This window comes from Camelus dromedarius, chromosome 12 (genome assembly GCF_036321535.1).
Source record: "Camelus dromedarius isolate mCamDro1 chromosome 12, mCamDro1.pat, whole genome shotgun sequence".
Taxonomy (NCBI): domain Eukaryota; kingdom Metazoa; phylum Chordata; class Mammalia; order Artiodactyla; family Camelidae; genus Camelus; species Camelus dromedarius.
In genome coordinates this window covers 42,013,499-42,026,739 of record NC_087447.1, presented here as the reverse complement: position 1 = coordinate 42,026,739, position 13,241 = coordinate 42,013,499, and the positions used below count along the sequence as shown (strand labels likewise).

At 33.2% G+C, this 13,241-nt stretch overlaps 1 protein-coding gene across 2 annotated transcripts in view; it reads right to left on the bottom strand.

The window, feature by feature from the left end:
• SBF2 (SET binding factor 2) overlaps nt 1-13,241 on the bottom strand; it is a 382,774-nt gene that overhangs the window by 66,477 nt on the left and 303,056 nt on the right. For both annotated transcript variants that reach the window (XM_031460040.2, XM_031460041.2), the window contains exon 18: nt 1,392-1,562. In XM_031460040.2, the coding sequence (XP_031315900.2) occupies nt 1,392-1,562 (171 nt within the window). The remainder of the gene's footprint in view (nt 1-1,391; nt 1,563-13,241) is intronic.

The window sequence follows — 13,241 nt, the reverse complement described above, 5'->3', positions numbered from 1 at the left end:
AGTAGGCTAAAAAGTTAAACAGTAACAGTAACCCACATTTGCATAGCACTTTACAGCTTATGAAGAGTTGGTATATCTATAGCCTCACTTACATCTAACCTGGGGCTCAGAGAGAGACTTCTTTTGAACATAGGACACAAAAGCAGTGACATTTATTTGCTCTATTTATGCTTTTGAGATATACCAATGTTAGTATTACATCTGCTTAAAAAACTATCAAATGCATTCCACCAGCCCAGTTATTTCTGACCATGACCTCAAACTAACAGTCTGTGGATCTGCTACAAGTTACCCTTTATTCAAGTACACCAGTGTTGTGAAAGAAAAATCTGAGTTTTAAATTAAATTAAGCAAACAATTAAAACTATTGTACAATAATAATTTGGAATATCAGATCGATGTCAGATAGTGCTATTTGTTTTTAAAGTTTCTGTTCTTATTATACTCAATACGAGACCAATACGTTTAAAATTACTTGAGACATAGAAGCATTTGACTACTACTATGTAGTTTCTGTTAGGTATCTAGGTTCCTTTATCTTACACAATATAAGGCAAATTTAAAATGGAGGATGAGGGAAAGGAGTAGCAGCCCTATATTAGCCCAGCATGTAGAATTAAAAATTATTCTTAAAGTGAATCAACATTGATAATCAGTCTTTAGTGCTGCTTTTACGTTCAATTAATGAAGATAATAACTTCTAACCTTTATTTACTATGTGTCAGGCACTCTTCATGCCTTTCACCTGTATTAGATAATAAAATCTTAAAACAATCACAGCTATTCACTTTACCAATGTGGAAATAATGCATAGAGAGGTAAAAGTGAATTTCCCAAGACCAGACAGTTAGAGTATAACATTTCAAAATTTCAGAAAAATTTAAAGTACTCTTTCAAGTTAAAAATAATTTTATTTAAAAATATTTTCTTGATATTTTTCTTAAATACATTTTATGTTGATAAATATATGGAAATACATAGAATATTCCTAAAAGATTTATTCCTGGTATACTCCTGAGTATTTATTTTAGAGTCAATTAACTTTAATTTGACAATTCTTCAAGAAGTTAATTGTATAAAGACATATGCCTAGGTATTTTAGGTTGGTTCTTTCTGTTCAGCTTCCTATAATTGTTTCCAGGTAATTCTTATTTATTAAAATATAAGAAAATAATTCCAGTGCTAAAGAGCTATATTAAGAAGTTATGATGGAAAAAAATAATGTCAGAAATCAATAGCTAAAAGATGTTCACCAGAGGGCTCCCTAAAGTAAACCCCAAATACAGTGGTAGGAAGTGGCTAGATTTCCTTTGGCCCTGGGAATACCTGAGTGAGCTTTTCTTGAAGCCAGGAACCCAGCCCCACACAGGTACCTTTCTTCTTTATCTTACCTTTTGCTTCAGATGTAGGGCATGATTGTCTTCCTTAGCTGAGAGATACAGGGAGCGAACCTGCTCCTGCACTGCATTGTAAAAGGTTGTCTCCCAAAACTGCTGATTCGTCCAAATGGGGTGGTCCTGTACACAGGTGTAAGCAAACTGGCTGACTCCAGGGGCTAGTTTCTGTGAGAACACATAATACACATCACTATAGGGCTGACAGAGTCATGACTGAGTCAGAGGGTTACAGGGGCCACAGTTAATCACAGATGTGATCAAAGGATGTATCTAAACAATATCGCATGGTAGTGTAAGCTTAGCAGTCAATAACTTACTCATTTCTAACCAGCAGCTTGGGGCTTGCTATAAAATCCTTCAGGGTCTCTGTCACTTTTCTTATTAAAATGGATATTTTAGCAACAGCTAAAAATCAAAAGTAGTCTAGAATTAGAGAATATATGAAAAAGAGTACTTAGCACTGTATGGTGTACATAGTATACACTAGAGCTGGCAGCTCTTATTACACTTAGGATATATAATAAAATCCATCACAACCTAAACATCAAACTCCAGATAATTTAAAATTTCTTCTATTTGGTTTTAGAGTACATTTGGTGAGGGCGCTAACTGAGATGTCAGTGAGCCTACAGCTTGGCCTCACACACAGAATGAGGGCATATCATGAATTTGGGACCCAAGAGGATTTGCACTCTTCCTTCTGCTCACTCCAGCCCTTTACCTCCCTACCATAGCTGCTGCTCGGCTCACATACTCCCTAGCAGACTGTCCTGGGCTTCAAGGGCATTTTCTGGTAACAAAATCTGGGCATGGGAAGGTAATCTCAAACCAAACCTTCCTTTCCAGGATTTCCTGCTGGACTTGAAATTAAAAGAAAATCTTATTCTGTGATTAACGAGAGAGGGAAAGAAAACTAACTTTGTAGTCATTTGAGATATTTCATAAATATTTACATATCTCATTTAATGCTAAAAATCTTGTAAGATGCACATTATTATTTCCAATTTAATGAAGAGAAAACAGAAGTTCAAGGAGGTTTAAGTGATTGCCCAAAGTCATACAGCAATTACATAAGTGGTGGAACTCGGTTTCAAGCCCAAAGTTTGGTTCCAAAGCCCCTGCTCTCTTTACTATATCAGATTATCTTGCAAAGGGACTGAAAGCAAATCATAAATAAGTTAAATGCTATTTAGTATAGCTGTCTGGTTTTTTTTTTTTCACTTCAGGATTTTGTTTCTCAAAGTAATATTCTGCCTCTCAAAGTAATATTCTGATATAATTTTCATTAACACTGCATTTTAAGTTTTATGGATAATTTACAATTGCCAAATTTCAGTTTATGATTTGAGTCACCTTTCCACAGTTGTTAACTCTCAGCTCTAAAAGTTAAAGACGTTTCAAAAAATTTTAAATCCATCATTTCTTAGCAAATAGCACACAACATTCTCATTAAACAGACAACTCTTTTGGTCCACTTTATTCTTTAGAATTGAGTTAATCTGTTTTCTATCAGTAGAATTAAAGTTCCTGATAGTGTAAGTTTTCTTTTGAAGCAATTTAATAGGTGAATTATCTTCTCCTAAGATATTGGACACTGAAGGTTATTATTAAGATTATATATGTAACCGTTATGTAGCAAAAGTTGGTTCATTTCTTATGGATGCAGAAGAGATATATAAGATACCTGGTAAAAAGCATATGCTCAATGCATGCTAATTTCCTTCTTGGTCTAGAGCAGACTAAACCTAGAACTGAAACAGGCACCATGTGTACCATGAAATATAGGTCTTATATAGATGCAAGTGGACTGGCTGTGATTTTGCCTAGAGAGTCTCTGTATTTCTGCATCCACATGTAAGTCCCTTTCAAGACAGGCCTATGTACTGCTGCTGGGGTGATCAACTATAACTCTTTAAGGTGGCTATAGCCATGAAGCAAAAATCAAGAGTTCCCCAAGGGGAAGCTGCAAAAGGTTCATTGTTGATCATAATGCCTGTCTGCTCATTTAAGACACAGCTACTACCTACCTATGGGAAATCAAGGACAAAACAAAATGTGTGCGGTTCTGTGAGTATGTAAGCAGAAACCACAGATACTGTGAATCACAGGCTCCTTCTATTCTCTGCTTGAAGATGCTTGGGATGTGGGTTGCACATTTTTGGGGGCGGGGGGCGCATAACCACTCTAAGGAATGACAATGACCTCAGTGGCAATGTGCAGGCCTATTATGAAAGAGATTTTAAAGGCATAAAATTTAAACAAGGTAAAAGTGTAATTCTCAACTGCTTTTCCCGTAAGTAAAGTCAGAGGCAGACCATTTCTTATAAATGCAATATAACAAATAACAGATCTTAGAATTCTGGAGTTCTGAAACGAAATTAATATAAGTGAGCTCAGAAAAACTCAGCTCTTAACAAATCCTTATCAGTTGCTCACATAAAGTACTTTTAGGATCATCAACAGACCAAAAAAGTTATTATTAATTATAAATCTCTTATTACAACTTGACAGAGCTCTATAGGAATTTGAGAGTATAATGACGCCCCAACTTTATTTTTCAGCATTTTTCTTACTGATGCTTTGTATTCATTTTCCTTGGCACGTATCAGTTATTATCTTCCTGTTTATTCACAAACTAAAAGTGACTATGCAAAAACTACCATAAATCTTCTCAATAGAAGTGGACTCCCAAGACAGAAAAACGGTATAAAACAGAGACAGTGGCCCAAAGAGTCAGAATCCACAGCTTGTTTATTAGGTGAGACTGATTAGCAGGGTGAAGTGATTTTAGGAGAACACTTTTTGGTGGCAAGAGAATCACAAATAGCTATGGCATCTGATATATGCATAAGAAATTAATCGCCAAATACTTAAAATATTATTATTTTTCCAAACATGAAATTTGCCTCTTTTCTTTGTGGTTTCCTGCTATGTCTTCTCAGTGCAAGCGAAGGACACTGTGTCCTTTGCTGTTAGGATGAGGCCACTGCACTGATGGGCAGGTGTGTTCTTAGGACCAGCAGAGGGCAGTGGCACTTTATCCTGCCTAGATTCATGAGGGCTTTTTTAAAAATAGGAATTGTAAAAATGGAGCTCTGTAGTCTGACTGGGCTAGAAAGTTGGGTGTAAGGTGAACACTGCATGTCCTCACTGTGCATTTGAGACACCCTACAAAGAAAATGGATTTGCCCAAGGTCACACAGCAAGATGGGTAGAAGAGAAGGGAATAGAGAGAAGGTTTTCCATTATTCTATGACATTCTGTAAGATACAAAATATAAGATACTTCACAAAATAAAACTATAATTATCTAAAGAAAGATGCAATGAGACTGTTCAGGTGTTCAGATTCGTTATATCCTGTGATAGTAATAGTAGTTTTAGTAAACAAAGAAAATAAGCACCTGTGGATAAAACTATCTCATGATTCTAATCACTTATTTGGTTGGAAGAAAAGACCTTCCCAAGATGGCTTCTCAAATTTGCCCATACGCCACCTTTATGACCTCCTACTTTTTATACAGGGTAGGTTTTTTTTGGGGGGGTAGGTTTTCAAACTTTATATAAATGGTACTGCACTGTGATTTATTGAGCAACTTGGTTTTTCACGTATTATGTTACTAGACTTATTAAGGTAATAATAAATAATTATTATCATAACTAATTTGTACTGATCTCTCACTACTTATATTTATCAACTTATTTAGTCCTTAACAGCAAACTTATGATGCATTGAGATAAGTACTTATTATTACCCTTGTTTTAAAGGTGAAGAAACTGAGGCACAGCGAAGTAACTTGTCCAAGGGAATATTGCCAGGAAACAGCAAAACCAGAGCTGGGATTCAAACCCAGGCAGTTTAGCTACAGAATTGAATTTCTTAATCATTACACAGTTTAATTATTGTATAGAATTCCACTGTATGAATATAAAGCATCTCCTTGTTCCTGTTAATGGATATTTGTATTATTTCCAACTTTAAGCTATTATAAACAATGATTCATGTCAACTGTCAACTTTGATTGTTAGTTTCAGTACTATTTAATAGTGCCTAGAGGAAATATTCCCATTGTTATCTGTAACAATAAACATTTTGGGGTTATTGTACATTGGTTATTTTTCTAATGAGAAATTATTTCACACAGACTTTTTACAAATCCACTATTTGAAAAAAATTAACAATAATTCTTCAATATCAAATAGTCAGTGTTTAAAATTGTAATTATCTTATTAATGTTAAAAAAAGCTTTTCTTTGCCAAAAATTTTTTTAAAACAAGGGGAAAAAACAATTGGTCTGTTTGACTCAGTAAGGACTCAAATAAGGCCCATATATTACATTAGTTTATATATCTCTGAGGTTAATTTTCATCTGTCTGTCTGACTCTCTTTCCCCCCACCATTTGCAATCTATTTAAATAGTTGAAGAAATTGGATCATTCATTTGAGTTTCCATCAGTATGGTGGTTGCTGATTGCATCCCAATGTTCTCATGTGACATATTCTTTTGTCTTCTGGATTTCCTGCATATTGGACATTGAATCTAGAAGCTTAATCAAATTCTAGAAGCTGGTCAAGTTTGGCAGGAATACTGCATGTACCATAAGAGGCAAATCTAGTTGCCTCTCCTTCTGTGCTGTTAAAAGCCACTGGTAGCCAATGCCTAGATTCATTAATTAGGAGTAATAAAATACTGATATTCTCATTCTAGCATTACTTCCTCACTTATTAGCTAAAATATTTCTATAAAGAGAAATTTCTCTTCATCAACTGTTTGGAGACCCAAACATATAGTCTGTATTAGAAAGCAGGATAAATACATGATTTTATCCCTTCATTTATCAGTTTTTTAAAACAATGAATTGTTTTTCTAGAGTCCATTATACATGATCAATTAAGTTTTTATTTTTATTCATATTTTTAGGAACTCAGATTTTTAAACATCTTTAATTTAACTATTCTTAAACCTGTTTACAAACAAGCCCCCCAAAATCTATCCGTAAGTGTTTACTGGAAATTTGTGTTTTTTATGAACTCAATACCAGGCACTATGAGATCCCTGTCTACAAAGTGCCTAGAATCTACATGCAGAGGTAAGAACTCCACATGTGATGGAGCCTAATACTGTTCACGGCAGCACTGTAAAGTGGGAGGATAAAGGGCCTGATTGGGAGAACATAATCAGCAAAAAGACTAGTAGATGCGTAAAGGTGTAAGTGCAAAAGGAGCAACAGAAGAAAGGCATCAGAGTCCTGGCACAGGAAATGGAGGAATTTGGTGAGTAATACTTTTCACTACGTGCACTTGTAAATAGCCCCAAAGCTCAACAAAAATGTTTCTCATATCATTATCTTTAATAGCTATACCCCCTCCAAAGTTAGCAATTTTAATGTTTAACTAATTGAGAAAAAAAGGTTAGGTAAATGGTGGTACATTATCAACACAAAAGAATATTATGCTGCCATTAAAGTGGTTAACATGATAATGTGCTTATGAATTAAGTGCTTTCCTATATTTCAGAAAAACAAGTCAATTATGCCATGATTGTGTGCGCAAATTCACAAAGACTGGGAGGAGAAAGGCAAAATGAAAATGAAGTAAAGGTAATAGAATTTTGAACAATTTATTTTCCTTCTTCAAAAATAACTTTGAGATTTTTATTAAATGTGGCAGAATGAATATTCTTTTGGTTCCTGTACCCCACTGAAATGACTGCAAAGGAAAAAAGTGTTAAAAACATACAAGAACAAAGAGAATGAGAAAGGAGACAACACTAGATCAGAGATGTTAATAAATTTTTAGAAGTCATAAAATAGGTTTATAAACAGTAACAAATTTTGAAGATCACTTAAAGCCGAAACCCCCTACTACTTGGAGAAGGAAAGCCCTTTACGTAGTTTTTTTAAGAGTAAAATTTATGGTATATGAATACATCTCAATAAAAGATGGAAACAACCCAAATGTATATTAAGTGATGAATAAAATGTGGTGTACACTTAAAATGTAATACGTGGCAATAAAAAGATATGAGGTACTGATACATGCTATACCATGGATGAACCCTGAAAACACTATGCTAAGTGAAAGAAGCCAGTCATGAAAGTTCACGTATTGTGTGGGTTCATTTATATGAAACATCCAGAACAGGCAAATCTGTAGAGACAGAAATTAGATTAGTTGTGGGCTAGGGCTCAGGGGGTAGGGCAAATCGGTAGTGACAGCTAATGGGTAAGGTGTTTTTGCAATAATAAAAATGTTTTAAAATTGATTGTGGTGAAATAAAATATACTAAAATCCACTGAAATGTATACTTTAAATGAGTGAACTGTTAGGCCATATGAATTATATCTCAATAAAACATTTATGAAAGGCTGCTGACAAGAGAAACTGGTGAGGACACACAGAAACTATGTGTATTATCTTTGCAACTTTTGGTAAATGTCAAAATACTCTAAAAGTTTACTTTAAAAAAGGATGGAAAAATATATAGTATGCTGACACTAGTCAAAAGGAAGCTGGAGTGGCTATGTTAATAGAAGATAATTTCAAAGCAAAAATATTGCCACAGATAAAGAAGGTCATTTTATAAGGTAAAGGGTCAATTAATCAAGAAGACACAAAACTCCAAAGTATTTATGTATCAAATAAGAGAGCATCAAAATACATGAATGAAATCAGATAGAAATGCAAGGAGAAATAAATACATAATTATAGTTGGAGATTTCAGTACCTCTCTCTAAGTAATTAATAGGACTATAGTAGAAAATCAGCAAGTATGCAATAGACTTGAATAACACTATCAACTAACTTAATCTAATTGACATTGATAGCACAACAGCAAAATACCTATGCTTTTCAAGTGCATACAAAACATTTACCAAGAAAACCTGCTTTCTAGTAATAGGTCCTAATATATTTAAAGGGATTCAAATCATACAAAGCATATTCTCTGATCAAAATGAAATTAAATTAGAAATAAATAGTAGATAGGTATTTAGAAAAATCTCCAAATATTTGGCAACTAAATAACTAACAGATTAAAGAAGAAATAAAAGGGGAATTAGAAAATACTTTGTACTAAATGAAAATGAAAACACAACATATCAGAATTTGTGAGATGCCACTAAAGCAATAATTTGGGGGAGATTCATAGAAATAAATGCCTGTATCAGAAGAGAAGAATGGTTTCAAGTCAATGACCTTAGCTTACCCTTACAGAAATCAGAAAAGAAAAAAATTAAAATTTAAACAAATAGAAGGTAATTAATAAAGATTAAAGCAGTAATCAATGAAACAGAAAGCAGAAAAACAATAAAGAAGACCAATGAGACCAAAAGCTGGTTCTTTGGGAAGATGATAAAATTGATAAATCTCTAGTCAGACTGATTAGGAAAAAAAGACAAAATCACCATCATCAAGAATGAGAGGTAACATTATTAGAAATTCTATAGACATTAAAATGATCATAAAGAATATCATGAATAACTTTATATCAACAATATTGACAACTTATATGAAATGGACAAATTCCTTGAAAGATACAAACTATCAAACTTCAATCAAGAGGAAACAGATAACCTGAATAGTCCTATATCTATTATAGTAATTGAAATTGGAGCAAAAAATCTTTCCACAAAGAAAACTCCCGACATATGGCTCTACTAAGAATTCTACCAAACATTTAAGAAAGAACTAATACCCTTTCAATACAAACTCTTCCAAATAACTAAAGAGGAGGAAATAATTTCCAATTCATTCTATGAGGCCAGTGTTACACTGATAACAAAACCAGAAAACATTACAAAAATAAACCAATATGCTTCATGGACATAGATGCAAAAACTTTAAACAAAACTTTGGCAAATCAAATCTAGCATGTTAAAAGAACAATATATGACTCTTGAACAACAAAGGTCTGAACTGCAATTATATGTGGACTTTTTTCACTAAATACATACTACAGTACTACGTGATCTGTGGTTGACTGAATCTGAAGATGTGGAACCTCGGATACAGAGGGCCACTGTAAAGTGGCTTTACAGTTTTTTGACTGTGAGGAGGGTTAGTGCCACTAAACCCTGCACTGTTCAAGGGTCAATAGAACATTATGACCAAGTGAGGTTTATCCTAGGAATGCTGGGTGGGTTTAATATTCAGAATCAATCAGTGCAATTCACCATAATAAACGGAGAAAGAAAAAACACAACTATTTCATTAAATGCAAAAAAGAACTTGACAAAATGCTTGATGAAAACTCTTCGCATGTAGAAACAGAAGAAAATTTCTCCAATCTGATAAAGCATCTACGAAAAACCCTACAGCTGTACATTATACTTAGTAATGAAAGACTGAATGCCTTCCCTCTAAGATCACGAAGCGTGCAGGGATATCTGCTTAGCATTGTACTCGATGTTCTAGCTAGTGAAATAAAGCAAGAAAAAGAAATAAAAGGCATCCAGATTGGAAAGGAAGAAGTAAAAAGTCTTTATTTGTAGATAATATCATTGTCTATGTAGAAAATCTGCAAGAATCTACAAAAAAGCTACTTGTTAAATAAGTGAGTTAAACAAGGTTGCAGAGTACTTGATCAATACATTGTACAGCAGACTCTTGAACAACATGGGTTCAAACTGTGTGGGTCTACTTACAAGAATTTTTCTCACTAAATTTGTACTTCAGTACTACATGATCTGCATCTGATTGAAACTGCAAACGCAGCATCACAGGAACACAGGGTTGACTGTAAAGTTAAATGTGGATTTTTGACTGCATCAAAGTGGTGCCCCTAATCTCCCATGCTGATCAAGGGTCAACTATAATACTATGGACTAGCAATGAACACTGAAACAATAAAATCAAAACCATTTATAATAGTGTAAAAAATAAAATATTTTAGGTGTTAAACCTGAAAAAATGTGTTAAAAACCTGGACACTGAAAACTGCAAAAGCTGAGATAAGCTAAAGGAGACCTAAATAAATGAAGGGATTGATCTCAGTCATAGATAGGAAAATTCAGTACTGCTGCAATGTCAGTTCCTCCAAATTTATCTAATACAATCCCAATCCAAATCCCAGGGAGCTTTTTTTTCTCTATAGAAGTGGAAAAACTAATTCTAAAATTCATATGGAAATTCAAAGGTCCTAGAATAGCCAAAACAAATCCGAAAAAGAACAAAACTGGAGGACTAACAACATTTGATTTTTAAACTTTTATTATAAAGCTATGGGTTTAAGAGAGAGAAATATATTGATCAATGGAACAAAACAGAATCCAGAAACAGATGCCCCTACATATATGGACAACTGATTTTAGACAAAGGTGCACTGGCAATTAAGTAGAGAAAGAATAATCTTTGCAACAAATGGTGTCATAACAATTGGATCTTTGATCATATCTACTACCATACAAAGATATTAACTCAAAAGGAATCACAGACTTATATGTAAAACCTAATACCATAAAACTTCTAGAAGAAAATATAGTGAAACAATTTTTGTGGCCTTGGGCTAGACAAAGATTTCATATATTGGACACCTGGATTTTAAGACACTGTTAAGAGAATAAAAAGACAAGTCACAGACTAAGAAAAAATATTTGCAAATCATATACCCACTATGGACTTATATCCAGAATATGTAAAGAACTCTCAAAACTCAACAACAAGAAAACAAACAATCCAGCTTTAAAAGATAGGTAAGATACCTGAACAGAAACTTTACCAAAGATGATAAACAGAAGCCAAATAAGCAAATGAAAAGACTCTCAATATTATTAATAATTAGGGAAATGCAAATAAAAATCACAACGAGACATCACTACACATTTATTAGGATGGCTAAAATTAAAAGAATTGACATTAGCATGTGGAGGAACTAGAATTCTCATTTGCTGCTGAAAGGAATATAAATGCTAGCACTTTGGGAAAAAGTCTGGGCATTTCTTAAAAAATTAAATATACATCTACCATATGATTCAGCCACTCAGTTCTTAAGTAATTACCCAAGAAAAAAATGAAATGTATGTCTATACAAAGACTTGTTTAGAACTATTCATAGTAGCTTTATTTGTAATGGCCTAAATCTGGAAACAACTCAAGTGTTCACCAACTAGGTTAATGGATTAACAAATTGTGTGTGTGTGTTTTTTTTTAACAATGAAGTACCACTCAGCTATAAAAATGAATAAACTGATGATACATGCAACAACACAGATGAATCTCAAGATAATTATGCTGAATGAGTAAGTTAGACAAAAAAGATATACTATATAATGTGTATACTACATTTATATATAACTATAGAATATGCAAACTCTATAGTGACAGAAAGTTAATCAGCAGTTTCCTGGGGATGGGGGTGAAGGTTAGATGAGATGGAGAGATTACAATGGAACATGAGGAAACTTCTGGGGGTAATGAATATATTCACTATATTGATTGCGGTAATGGTTCCATGGGGGTATGTGTGTGTTTGTCAAAACTTATCAAATCAAATTGTACAGTTTATGTATAGTTTAATATATGTTGATTATACCTTAATAAAGCAACTAAAAAAAAACTTAGTAAATGTACACATAAGTTTTAAACATTTCATTGTATATAAATTTTACCTCAAAAGAAGAAAATGTAACCAACCTCGAGTTACAATTCTAACTACAAACTTCAGTAAATAATGTACATGATGAGGCACTGGAATTATATGTTGAGTATACTTTGCTCTGAAACACATCAATATATTGATAGATGCTTTGATAGACGGACTGGTAGATGAATAGGTATGTATAAATAAAGGACAGAAAAATGTTAACAGTAAACTCTAGATGGCAGATTTATGGTTGCCCACTGTAAATTAAAAGTTTTTTTCTCTGTTTGAAAATTTCATACTAAAATATTGGAGAAAAATAGAGTACTAGTCTAGGAGTTAGTATCCAACAAGTAGTAGTAGTTCTAGAAAGAGAAACAGACAAAATTGAGATGATAAAATAAATAAACAAACAAAAGGGCATGGATTTTCAAATTGAAAGAGCCATCTCATGCCTAGCACACTGAATCAAAAAGGAACCACATTAAGGTATATCACTATGAACACTTAATCCTTAAAGGAGAACACTGTAGAGCAGCACAAGGGAAAAATGGGCCACATAAAAAGGATTAGAAATCACAGGCCCAGGCTCTTTAACATGCGTAGGGTATTGTGTGGAAAGGAAGGAGGGAGGGGATTCACAAGTAAGAATATGTAGTGGTGGTATGGTGATGAAATTAAGAGATCTAAATTTTCACATTCTAAGTCAACTGATAGTATCTAGCATTGTAAAATTAAGAAATAGCAGTAAAAGCATGTTAGTTAGAAACTCTAAGCCAAAAAGCAAAAGAAACACCTGAACAACTGAACATAGCTGTCTCTAGAAAGTAGATCTTGGAAGTAAGGCAGGGACCTTTGTTTCTTGTTATAAACCACATAATCTATGTATTTCTTAATTTTATATATATATATATACACACACATATATATACACACACACACATATATATATATATAAAACTTTGAAAAGTCTTAAACTAGAAAACACTTTAAATCATGGTTATTATATAGAGAATAAAATTAAATAGAAAATAATCTTCATTAGTTGCCTCTCAGAGAATGTTCTTTTGAAATTTGTTTTATAAATATGTAAATTGAGATAAGGAAAAGAAATATGTTTAGAGTAAGTTAGTGGATGGGTCAACTCCTATTATAATAATCTTAAAGTAGATGCTAAAGTTCTTTCATCATTCTTACAAAATATGTGGGCCCTTGAAATAAATCTCTATTATGTTATGTAGAGTTTTTACTGTCTACCAACCACAG